This window comes from Phycodurus eques, chromosome 19, assembly GCF_024500275.1.
Source record: "Phycodurus eques isolate BA_2022a chromosome 19, UOR_Pequ_1.1, whole genome shotgun sequence".
Taxonomy (NCBI): Eukaryota; Metazoa; Chordata; class Actinopteri; order Syngnathiformes; family Syngnathidae; genus Phycodurus; species Phycodurus eques.
The window spans coordinates 8,374,954-8,387,188 of NC_084543.1; the positions used below are offsets into that span (position 1 = coordinate 8,374,954).

The 12,235-nt window shown below is 41.3% G+C and overlaps 1 protein-coding gene across 1 annotated transcript; it reads left to right on the top strand.

Annotated features, from left to right (window-relative positions):
- The first annotated feature begins 951 nt into the window (after positions 1–951).
- prph2a (peripherin 2a (retinal degeneration, slow)) lies at positions 952–7,454 on the top strand. Its single transcript, XM_061706142.1, has 3 exons — positions 952–1,571; positions 4,088–4,334; positions 6,630–7,454. Exons 1-3 carry the CDS (start codon positions 991–993, stop codon positions 6,837–6,839), a joined length of 1,038 nt encoding a protein of 345 aa, XP_061562126.1. The 5' UTR covers positions 952–990; the 3' UTR covers positions 6,840–7,454.
- Positions 7,455–12,235: the final 4,781 nt, after the last annotated feature.

A 12,235-nucleotide genomic window follows, 5' to 3' on the forward strand; every position in this document is an offset into this window, starting at 1 on the left:
CTAATATTTTTCTCGTAATTTTTGAAGTGTCAGAAAAAAATAGTTAACAAATTCAACAAACAAGGAAGTCCAGTTGCCTCAATTCAACTTTTGCGGCTGACTAAAAATTTACACAGACATGAAAACATAACACTTTTTAGCAAGGCCATTGCTTTTTTTAATTAATATTGATTTTTTAGATATATTTTTAAATTATTTAGGCAATAATGCTATTAGGCTAACAATATAAGAAAGGTTGAACTACAACCACAATAATAAACATTGTTATATTAATACATGTAATTTTTTCTTGATGATGCTCTTGTGTTGGATGTCATTGGATTGCGTACCTGAACAAGTGTCCACTGAGTGCACAGGAATATTACAAGCCGTACTGTTTGTGCGAGTACTGTTGATGTCTTAATGGCCTCCAGCAGTTAGGACATCCGCTTTGTTTTGAACCTGCGGACCTGCGCCTGTGAATGACTCCTGGAATAGCGTCGCTTCCATGCTGCTCGTCTTTGGAGATCCCGTCATGAAAGTAACCGAGGCGACCGCGTGATCATTCAAACCAATTAAGGGTCCCGGGGCTGCGACTTCAAATCGGGCTGATCTTGTGCAGGGGGATTTTTTTCTGGCAAATTGGATCAGGCCGCTTACAGGAGCTTAGCATGACGTACTGCAACTTGGTGAGTTTAGTCATGAGGATCCATGCAAAAATCCTCCTGGAGAAATCCAAGCGAAGGGAACGCGTCGAACTGGGAAGTTTTTTTGGGGCGGAATGGCGGTGGCTTTAAATGAATAACATAATTGGGCTTGGCCGGGGCACAACAGGAATGGTCTCTGATGGATTACTGACTCACCAAAGGAGACTGTCAAAGTTCAAACCGCGACTGGGTTACTAAAAAACGACCATCTAGAAAGAAGTTTTCCTAGGATATAACTGGACTTTCTTTTTTTTTTTTTTTTTTTTTTTTTTTTTTTTTTATAAAGGACACATCCAGTTGAATAATGGCTTTGATGAAGGTCAAGTTTGATCTGAAAAAGCGAGTGAAGCTCGCCCAAAGCGTATGGTTCTTGTTCTGGTTTGCCGTCATGGCCGGCGTGCTGGTCTTCAGTATGGGCCTGTTCTTCAAGATCGAGCTGCGGAAGCGCTCGGAGCTGATGGACAACAACGAGAGCCACTTCCTGCCCAACCTTCTCATCCTGATGGGGCTGGTGGCGTGCTGCATCAACGCCTTTGGCGGAAAGGTCTGCTACGACTCGTTGGACCCCAGCAAGTTCGTCAAGTGGAAGCCCATGCTCAAGACCTTCCTGGTGGTGTGCGTGGTCTTCAACGCCCTTCTGGTGGTCACGGCTCTGCTGTGCTTCATCATGCGCATCCCGCTGCAGTTCACGCTGGCTGAGGGCCTGCGCAACGGCATGCGCTACTACAAGGACACGGACACGCCGGGACGCTGCTACATGAAGCGGACGCTGGACCTGATGCAGATGGAGTTCCGCTGCTGCGGCAACGACAACTTCCGGGACTGGTTCGAGATACAGTGGGTCAGCAACCGCTACCTAGACTTCAGGGCCAAGGAGGTCAGAGAGTGAGTAGAATACAATATTCCTATGAATTTGATGTGTCATTTGCAGTGGCAGGCGGTGCACTTGGTCCCTGGACCTTCAGTGGGGATTTACCTGTTTAATCCACCTCTTAATACCACCACTATCACAACAAAATGATAGAAACCATTAATACTGACAAAAACGCAATATAACAGCATGGTACTTTGCCACCTACATCATCAGAATCAATATTTATTTAATAAGATGACAAAAAAACCCAAAATAAATGAACTACATCACACTCTCCAGAGATGCTGATTATTAAATGTATTAATGTGTGCAAATTTACAGATATGTTTTGCTAGTTGAACTTGATGTGCTCAGAGCAACCAATCAGAGAACAGACACAGGTTAAAGACACAGTCCTATTGCTAATATAGTTTAAGTTACATCAGCCAGCACGACTGATTCTGAATGCTCTGCACTGATTTGATTGACATGGCAACAGATAGAGGGCAAAATCTGATTGCACAAAAAAAATAAAAATCTAAAATCCACATACACACACTGGATGCACTGCGGCCAAGAGAAACACTACGAAATTCAAAGAATAGACCGTTGGGAATAAATTAATACAATTTCATGGAACAAATATTCGAATTTAGGTTGTAAATATAGGTCAGCGCTTCTGATAGTTTTGATATAGTAATAATACTGGTCATTTGATCCGAGGGATAAGGAGGTGGTGGTACTCTGAAGCTGAGTTCAGTATAAGTGGATTTGGGGTGAAGGTAGGTAAGGGCAGGTGTGTTATTCGAACGCGCCCTTTTGAAGATTAGCGTGACAAAAATGGTGACAGCGAATGAGTAAGTGGTGGAGGCTACTAGGCAGTTTTGCCAGGGTCGGGTGTGAGAGGGTGGTCGCGTGGGATTAAGGGAGTCAAACCAGCACAGGGAGGATTTTAAAGTACACGTCAAAATACTTTTCCTCACCACAACTTCAGGTACACCTGCTAGTAAAAGTCAATACGAGAGTCAATCAATTAAAAATGCTCAGTTTTGATGACATTTATGATGAAACATGCAGCACGTCACAAATGACCCATGAACATTTTTGGTGTGCCAAAGAAACCTAGCCGGGTTCATAAAAACCATCCTGTCATATTGCGGGTCTATTATGAATGTTTTTCTTAAATGAGGGTAAAACGTCATCTGATGGCCTTACCTCTGTCTTTTTCTTCTTTTTATATAGGTATAGTATATATTTTTTATATATTTTTTACATTTAAAAGCAACCCCTAACCGTAGGAGGAGACGCGCAATCTTAAAAACACCCGTTGGAGGTGTGCACCTAATGTTGTGCCAGTTTGTTTTCGTGCTCCCAACATGATTAGCGCTTCAAGCATCAGCGTCCTGTCCAATCAGCCCTTCTGGACTCTGGGAAAGCTCATCTGTTGAAGTTTTTCAAAGATTTCAAGAAGGAGGGACAGTGATTGTGTTGACATTTTTGAACAGTCAAGGTGAAATGTTGTTCATTAAATATTTTAAGGCCTTAGTGGTTGCAGTTCTGCGCACTGACCCATATATCGCGTTTCCTGTGCAATCAAAGAGGTTTACTCGGTTTGATTCTGGATTAAGTGTTTCCGACTCTGACCCACAAGTGTCAGTCAACTGTCGCGGAACACTTCCTGCACACTTTGCCTTACATTGTTGAGGCTCAACTCTATTTATGGTTAATCAAGGATGTTCCTATAGCTGATTGTCTCAACCGTTACGGTTCAGAGGGGCATAACTTTAATAAAAAAGATTTTTTAATGAACAAAATTCTGAAACATTAATCATATTAAAAATGTTTTTCTGTTATTTTTTGTATTTGATAAAAATAGTAATATCATTATGTATCTTTATTTTATTCACATGTATTTTTAATGCAAATCATGTAAAAAAAAATATTTTACATTTTGTAGTTTACATTTTTATTTGTGTTTTTAATACAGATCACATGAAATAATTTTAAGGATTGTATTTTTAAAAATACAAATCATGAAAAATGAAATTTGTAAAAGAAAAAAAAGATTTGATTTAACATTTTTGTTTGATATACATTTATTTTATATTCAATATAAAACAAAAAATACCCAATTTAAAAAAATAGACATTTACTTTATTTTTTAATGTTAAAGTAAGTGTAGCATCTTAGTTGTTGTTTACTTTCTTTTACAATGCAAACTACATTGTTTTCCTAGTAGCATTGTTACCAAGGTCATATTTGGACGTTTTCGTAAAACAAGAAAAAACACAACAAATTTAACAAACAAGAAGAGTCCAGTTGCCTTGATTCACTGTTTACGGATTACCATGACCCGGATTACTGCGAATCGACACAAACCTAGAGAAAAAAAAACCCTCAATATTTAGAAAGCTTATTGGTATTTTTTTTTAATTGAAAGTACGGAAGTAGACTTAATGATGACTTTAAATGATTTAGACTAATGACATTATATGAATCTATACTTTAAACTATTTACACTAATAAAAGTGTAATAATTGCTTCCTAGCCGCATCGGGAGCAATGTGGATGGCCAGTACTTGATGGACGGCGTGCCCTTCAGCTGCTGCAACCCAAGTTCGCCACGGCCGTGCATCCAGCAGCAGATGACCAACAACTCGGCGCACTACAGCTATGACCACTACACCGAGGACCTCAACGTGTGGAAGAGCGGCTGCCGCGACGCTTTGCTCTACTACTATGGCGGCATGATGACCACTATCGGCGCCCTGGTGCTGCTGGTCACCTTGCTAGAGGTCAGGGAACATAAAACAATTACACCATCAGCATGTTTTAACGACCACTCAGCAACCACAATACTAGTAAAGTGCACCTCATCCGTATAATGGATTCAATATAAGGCCCTTTCATGTAGCTAAAATTGCCCCAAAAGTATTAGAAACCCCTCTCAGGGTACCCCTCACGTACCTGTGCATATTTTGCTTGATTGGATCTCATAAGATTGGGAAAGTGTACCTAATATTTTGGGCCGTAAACGTACAAAAAACACTAGCGTAAAAAGTCCAGCCTGCGGGCCATTTTCTTCTATTGGCCTCACGTGGATTCTAATAAAATTAAACATGTCCCAACATCAGTACAGTACATGCAAATACTATCCATTAAACAAAGTTGAACGTTTCTAGATCTCACGTTTTTTGTTTCATGATATCGCACAATTTCAGTATATGAATACATTTCTTTAAATAAAAAAAGTTGATGTTACAAAATGTCACACTATTTTAATGAAAAAAATGTTGAATATTACAATATGTCAGTATTTTGTTTCTTTTTTTTTTTTTTTTTTTTACAAATATATCAGTATTTTATTATTTATAATCATTTTAAAAGTTGAATACTACAAGGTATCACACTATTTTTAATGGTCACATTAAATATGTTTTAAAAAGTTGGGTGCTACAAGATCTAAAAAAAAAAAATACAGTCTATTTGGGTTCCTGGTTTATTTGTCAGTGTGACCCCAGTCTGCCAATCCAGAGGCACTGTCCCCGATGTCCACGCGATGTTGCAGAGGCGTGTCGACCAGGACAGCCCCACAACATCCTGAGCCTTTAGAAACTCCAGGCGCATCTCATTCACCCCCGGGGCCTCGGCAATAGAGGCGCAGAACATGGTCCACTAGGACTCAATGTCCCCCGCCTCCCCCGAGACATGGATGAAGTTCTGCCGGAGACAAGGGATTCTGCCAGACGTTGCCAGCTGACTCTCACAATACGTTTGGGCCTGCCAGGTCAACCCGGCATCCTCCCCCACCATCGGAGCCAACTCACCACCAGGTGGTGATCGGTTGACAGCTCCGCCCCTCTCTTCACCCGAGTGTCCGAGACAAGTCCGATGATACGACCACAAAGGCGATCATCGAACTGCGACCTACGGTGTCCTGCTTCCAAGTGCAAGTGTGGACACCCCGATGCTTGAACATAGTGTTCGTTATGGACAATCCGTGGTGAGCACAGAAGTCCAATAACGGAACACCACTCGGGTTCCGATCGGGGGGGGCCGGTCCTTCCAGTCGCGCCCTTCCAGGTCTTACTGTCATTGCCCACGTGAGCATTGAGGTCCCCCAGCAGGACAGTGGAGTCCCCAGCGGGAGCGCTCTCCAGTACCCCCTCCAAGGACTCCAAAAAGGGTGGGTACTCTGAACTGCTGTTTGGTGCATAGGCACAAACAACAGTCAGGACCCGTCCCCCCACCTGAAGGCGGAGGGAGTCTACCTTCTCGTCTGAGCTGGGGGGCAATAAGTATACCCACACCTGCACACCTATGAATAACTATTTAGTCATCGATAGCACAAAGCTGAAATACAGAATATCAAAATTATATTGAATAGCAACATTTTCTAGAAAACTTTAGACGTTCCTGGTACTGTATAATCATAGAATTAATATTCATAATACAGCACACATTGAATGTAGTGCTTGAGGAGAGTGTCAAGACGACTTTTCCTAATCACATGGTTCCAGGTGAGCAACACTTGACCCAGCTGGCATTTCCGTCGCCTACTTCCCTCTTCCTTTTCCTCATTTATACTCACTGCAGTCTCTTCCCTAAACGACCCAAAAATCATTCCTCCTTCCCGTCAGTATCTCGCCTGTACCAATACCCTAAAGAGTAGCAATTCCTCATCAATCTCTCCTCTCGCTCAACTTCTGTGTGCTGTTCACATGGCTGATGAAGCTTGTAAACAAGTCGACGCAAGACCCGGGGGTTTTGGTGGCTGCTTTAAATTGGCCCCTACTTTTCCTGTCTGGGCTGCAGACACTTTTATGTAATGTCTTAAGTCCAGCAGACAACAGTTTGCTCTAGAAACCTGGACGAAGGCGACTCCCTGGAAGTGAAGTTCATCAAAGGCCATCAGAAGTTAGCGTTGATGGTGTGGAAGTACTCATACATTTACTGTATATCAGTCTATATTTGTCATTTTGAGGAAAAATGGCATGCCCCCCCCCCCCCCCCCATTTAATTTTCATGAAATTGTGACTCCATGCCATTTTCCGCTTTATTTGAGTCGCGTTTTCCCCGTCCTGTCGTAGGTTGCCGTGACGGTGGGCCTGCAGTACGTCCACAGCTCCCTGTCCACCCTGGCCAACCCCGAAGACCCTGAGAGCGAAAGCGAAGGCTGGCTCCTGGAGAAGACGGTCAAGGAGACGTTTACCGACATCATGGCCAAAATGAAGGCCATGGGCAAAGGCGGCAAAGTGGAGGAGGGGGGCGAGGAGGGCGGCGTAGCCACCGTGAGCTGAGCGACCTATCGACTCCCCTCACGCCCTGCCAAAACTGACACCGCTACCACCCCCAAACGGGATTAAAGAGACGTGTGAGATGATTGATTGATTTTTTTTTTTTTTTATTGGCTCCTTGAACGAAATCTCCTGTGCGTGTGTAGTAAATACAGAGGCGTAGTTAACCAAGACAATGATGAAACGTAAGAGTCCACACCATTAGGTACACCTGCAAATAAGATCCAATCAAAGAGATTTGGATGGGGATGGTGGTTACTATGCAACCCCCCTATCACAGCAACCCGAGGTATTCACAGGACAATTGAAGAGAAAATCTATTTATTTTTGTTCATAGGAATAATATATTGTGAATGAATTTGGCAGCTAAATATTTTGCCCCCCCCCCGAAAGCCCCTCACATCCTTTGTCAGACGATCATTCAGTCTCTGTATATTTAACAACGGGGTGGCGGTCTTTGTACATAGTGTAGAAATACTGATGATTTAAACTTTTTTTTAAAAAAAAAAATATACACTATATATCATGTAATCTGTCTATGTAAATGCATGTATATGGGCTGTGTGTCTAGAAAACAGGAAAGACCAATAAAATCACTTCAGAGTTTGTGTGAGAAAATATGGTGGTCTTGTCGTCTTTTGACTTTGAGCCGTCGCATCGAGGAAGTCCGAGACACAGCGAGGGCCGCAAGGCTCCCGATTAAGTCCACAACCGGATCAAGGCAATTATGCTCTTTACTGCTTTGACATGGATGGACATGGGAAGACTTCACATGCCTTGACCTAACAAACGTGTGTGCGTGTGTGTGTGTGTGTGTGTGTGTCAGTAAGAGTGATTTGGGTATTTGTGTGCCACTGTGCCAAGTTTTATATTTTCTATTTGTATATAAAACTCACTAAATTTGGAGGTACTGTATATGTTTTTCATATGGACAAAGGTGTTGGGAGGAATTCCACTCACAAGAAGTGAAAAGTGAAGGAAATACAGTACACAAGTATTTCTAGTTGTTTTCCCCTTTTATCTGAGATATTTATATTATTTGGATACAAAACTCACACAATTTGGAAATACATGTTTTCATTCGGCTCGAAAGGTGATGAAATGTGGAGGTACATGTTTTTTTGGGGTTTTTATTATTACATATGGACAAATGTTTGGGGACCACTTCCATCCATAAAAAGTGAAAAGTGAAGGAAACACAGACATAGTTTTTTTGCCCATCATCTTTATTAGGTTATTTGAATATAAAAGTCACTAAATGTGTAGATACGTTATTTTTCATATGGATAAAAGTTTTGGGAAAAATTCCACCCAAAAGAATTTCCCAGGTTTCTTTTTTTTTTGCCCCGTTCATCCCAACTATTTCTTAATCAGATATAAAAGTCACCAAATGTGTAGATATGTATATTTTTCATGTGAACAAGTGAACAGTATTGAGATGAGTTCCACCCACAAGAAGTGAAAGTCAAGGAAATACCGGCACAGACTTACATCCAAGGTTGTTCCCCCCCCCCCCCCCCCCCCCTCTTCATCCAAAATAATTGTTATTCGTACATAAAACTTAAATGTACAGTATATTTTTCACTAGACTACATACAAACGTTTGAGGATAAATATGATACATTTCACGAAAATAACTGTCATCAAGGTTTGCAGCTACGACAGCTTCCAGACTTTCTAGAAGATGTTTGGAGAATGTCTGTCAGGATTCTCTGGCTGTCTAATGTGGGTTCCTCCACACCAAACCCATCCAAGCACACCTTAATGCCATCTCCAAGCTTTCCCTGGAGAGTTAAGAGCATAGAATCATCCCATATGTCTTGATAAAATGAAGAGTCACGCCTGATTGATTCAGTCATCGTTTCGAGGCATACATCTGGACATTAATCAGTGTAGTTGAAGTTCATTCCCGTTCCCTGACGCAGTGAGGGTGAAAGAGGCCGTCTCTTCTTTGTACGTTATTTCAGTTGGCTCCAAAGAACATAAAAGCAGCGCTGAGTAGATAAGGAGCCTAATCGGATTGGAGATTAGCCTGAGCTCCCTCAGCCAGGTGAGCGGCTGATGTCCTACCGTGAGCACTTATACGTCACGTACACGTAAGAGTCCTCGGAGGAAAGCAGACAAAGACAAAAAACAAGGAGAGGAGTTGAATTAATGCTGCCATCTATCTATCTCTCTATCTATCTGTCGGTCTGTATGTCTAGAAGGCAAAATTCTTATTGACGTGAATTACTGAATAAATGATGTTAAATACAAATTAAAATAAAACATTTCGTATGTTAAATACATAATAACCAAAATGTTAACTGTCTAATACAGTACTTTAATTTCCAATCAGAGGAAGCTGCTGCTATCACCTTGTTGCTCTGTCGCCCCCTGCAGATGAGAGGAGGTAATGCCCTGAGATCTTTCGCCCCCCAGCGCTTTGTTCAAATTCGATTCATTTAACAAATCATCTGCAACAATTTGCCTTTTGGAGATTTTCGAAGACTCAACTTCTCCGTATTTTCTTCATCTTTGTGACTTTTTAGATCTTGACCAGAGATAGTTGTGCCCATCGTCCACAAGAAGGCGTCTTTTCACAAGCCTTCACTGATGAACACAATGTGGAAAAGTGAAGGCGCCATATTTCGCACACCAATACATTTGGGCATTCCAGTGACATTGAACACATTGAACAGACAATTAATATTTTGTAATTGTATCAGAAATATCAGTAATTATTTGTTATTGTTATTATTATTATTGAAAAAAAACGTGTTGTTTCTTTGGTTTTGTTTAGTTTTTTCCCCTTTTCATCTGAAATATTTGTTATTCCGATATACAGTAAAACTCACAAAGTTTGTAGGAACTGTACATGTTTTCCATTGCATATGGGCATGAGTTTTGGGACAAATTCCACACACATGAATTGAAAAGTGAAAGAAATAGACCAGGTTATTTTTTGTTGCCCTTTTTATCCAAAATATTTATGTTATTCTGATATGAAACTCACAAAATTTGTAGATACAGTCTTTTTCATACAAGACAATAGTTTTGGGACCAATTCCACAAGCAGAAAGTGGAGAGTTTTTTTTTTTTTGTTTTTTTTTGCCATTTTCATCAGAAATAGTTTATTCAGACATGAAAGTCATGAAAGTTGGATACATGTTTAACACAGACACTTCCGGGAAGTGAATAGTGAAAGAAATATGTTTTTTTTTAACACCCTTTTTATCTAAAATATTTATCTTAGTCCAACATAAAACTAACAATATTTGGATGTACATGTTTTTCATGAGTTGGACAAAAGTTTTGGAGAAAGCGAAATGTGACAAAAATACAAATGTTGTTGCCTTGTTGACTTTTTAAACATTTGGAGTGTGTCTGACAGGATTCCGTGGCTCTTTGATTTACAACACACTCAAATGTTGACGTTCCTATGACTTAAACATTAGAGCGACAATCAATCTTTTGTCACTTTATCATAAAATGCCATCAGTTACGTGTACATATGCACGACGGGAGCACATTATTTTTGAAAAACAGCCTTTCAGAACTGATTAGGCTCTATAAATTATTCAACACCTGCATCATGTGATGACGTTTGTATGGAGGTATCGTATGTGTCTTGGCAGCTCCAGAGTGAATGACGTGGTTTGATTTGGAGCATGGTGAGTTGGGGGTTGGGGGTGGAGGCGGCAGGGGGTCTCTCGCTGCTTGACCTTCGCCCAAATGGTCAGGGGCATCGCGGCTCTCACAACAACCCTCACGTCTCACTTTACGCCTCGCCCCGGCTGAATAAATATGGCAGACGGAAAGCAAAGCAGCAGAGAGAGAACGGGTGAGAGAGAGGCCCGTGACTGGTAGATGTGTGGCGAGCTGCTCAGAGGGGCATTGTTGGGGAGCCATGAGAGGACAATGCACAGCCCCCGCCCTGAATACTCGCCATACCAGCTGACCAGCCATTACCATGCTGCCCCGTCACAATTCACACACAAACACACACACACACAGATATAGACAAGGCCGCAACCCACCCGCCAACAGCCACGCACACACGCACATATTGTCTCACCTACGTGTGTGTGTGTGTGTGTGTGTGTGTGTGTGTGTGTGTGTGTGTGATTTACAGCAGGTTATGTTTAGACTCTAGCACCTATCTGTTCCTCCGTCGCTGACATTTCAGGCAGCCACCCAGCGAGAACAAGCGCACACTTCGCGCTGCCTTGTTAGTTCAGCAACGCATCCACCTGGTCGCACAGCCGCAGGATGCCGTGGTGTGACGCCCCACTAGCCTGACTTCACTGGAAAGAAAACAGAATAGAAAACACATTATGTTCACTTGTTGTCTTTCAAACTCACAAGAGTGACAACGTGACAGCCACACAAGTTGAATAAACTCTGCACTGACTACGTGTGGTAAAGCCAAGGTAATTCCCCTTCAGCTTTTTTGGGACTGAAATTGCATTTAACTTAACTCCTAAATGTTCACAAGGAGCAACTGAGAATATCGTGTTTGTTTATTATACATGCTAAAATTGCCGAAAATTCACCTACTCGCTGCTTTGGGCTAAAGCCAAAGCAATATAAGTATTACTTTGGTGCCATCTTGTGGCATCTTTATGTCAAGGAACTATTTCAAAGTGAGTTGAGGAGTTTTATGAAGACAAAAGTAGCGCTTTTCCACCTTCATGGCATCTATAGGCAATTATAAACCTTTTTCCGTGGGGAGTCAATTTCTTGAGCTACATTATCAAAACTAGATAACTATCAAGTTAAGCCATGCTGACACTTACAGTAGCAAGGTTGTTATGATTGATTCTTAAATTTTACTTATGTTGGAATTTATCAATAAATGCTTCATTTAGCAAGCTATCAAACGAAACTATAGTATCTAATAATCAATCAAAGACAACTAGTTAACTATGCTAATTAACGCATGAATTCATTTTCCCGATCCATGTGAAATGCATCATGGGTACATCAGTACACCAACAAAATACTGTGGTACATTGACTTAAAAGAGCCCCAACTTACGAGATTTTTGAGTTACGAGCTGTCGCTTGGTCGAATTTTTGCCTTGTGTTGCGAGCCAAAATGAAAGATTTTGAGTGAGCTTCAGATACGCCACGCTCGAATGAAGTGAAAAAGAACTTACAGCCATTTATTGAATGCGACAAACAGTCAAACACACAAATCTAAAATGATAACACACTCACACTGAGCTAACCACGTTGTAAATAGGCTTTACACGATCAGGATTTTTGGAGCCGATCAGCGAGTTAAGAAAAACGATAACCGATCACCGAGCCCGTCACAAGATGGAGGAATGTGTCTATTTAAATGACCTGTTCATTTACTCTATATACTTGTGTACTTAATTGCTCCAAAAAATATATTTACAGTAAATAAAGTAT

Bases quoted from the DNA above. Each gene is read 5' to 3' on its own strand.
- prph2a (XM_061706142.1), top strand. From the start codon at position 991: ATGGCTTTGATGAAGGTCAAGTTTGATCTGAAAAAGCGAGTGAAGCTC. The intron at 1,572-4,087 runs GTGAGTAGAATA...ATTGCTTCCTAG, and splicing joins AGGGCCAAGGAGGTCAGAGA to CCGCATCGGGAGCAATGTGG. The intron at 4,335-6,629 runs GTCAGGGAACAT...GTCCTGTCGTAG, and splicing joins TGCTGGTCACCTTGCTAGAG to GTTGCCGTGACGGTGGGCCT.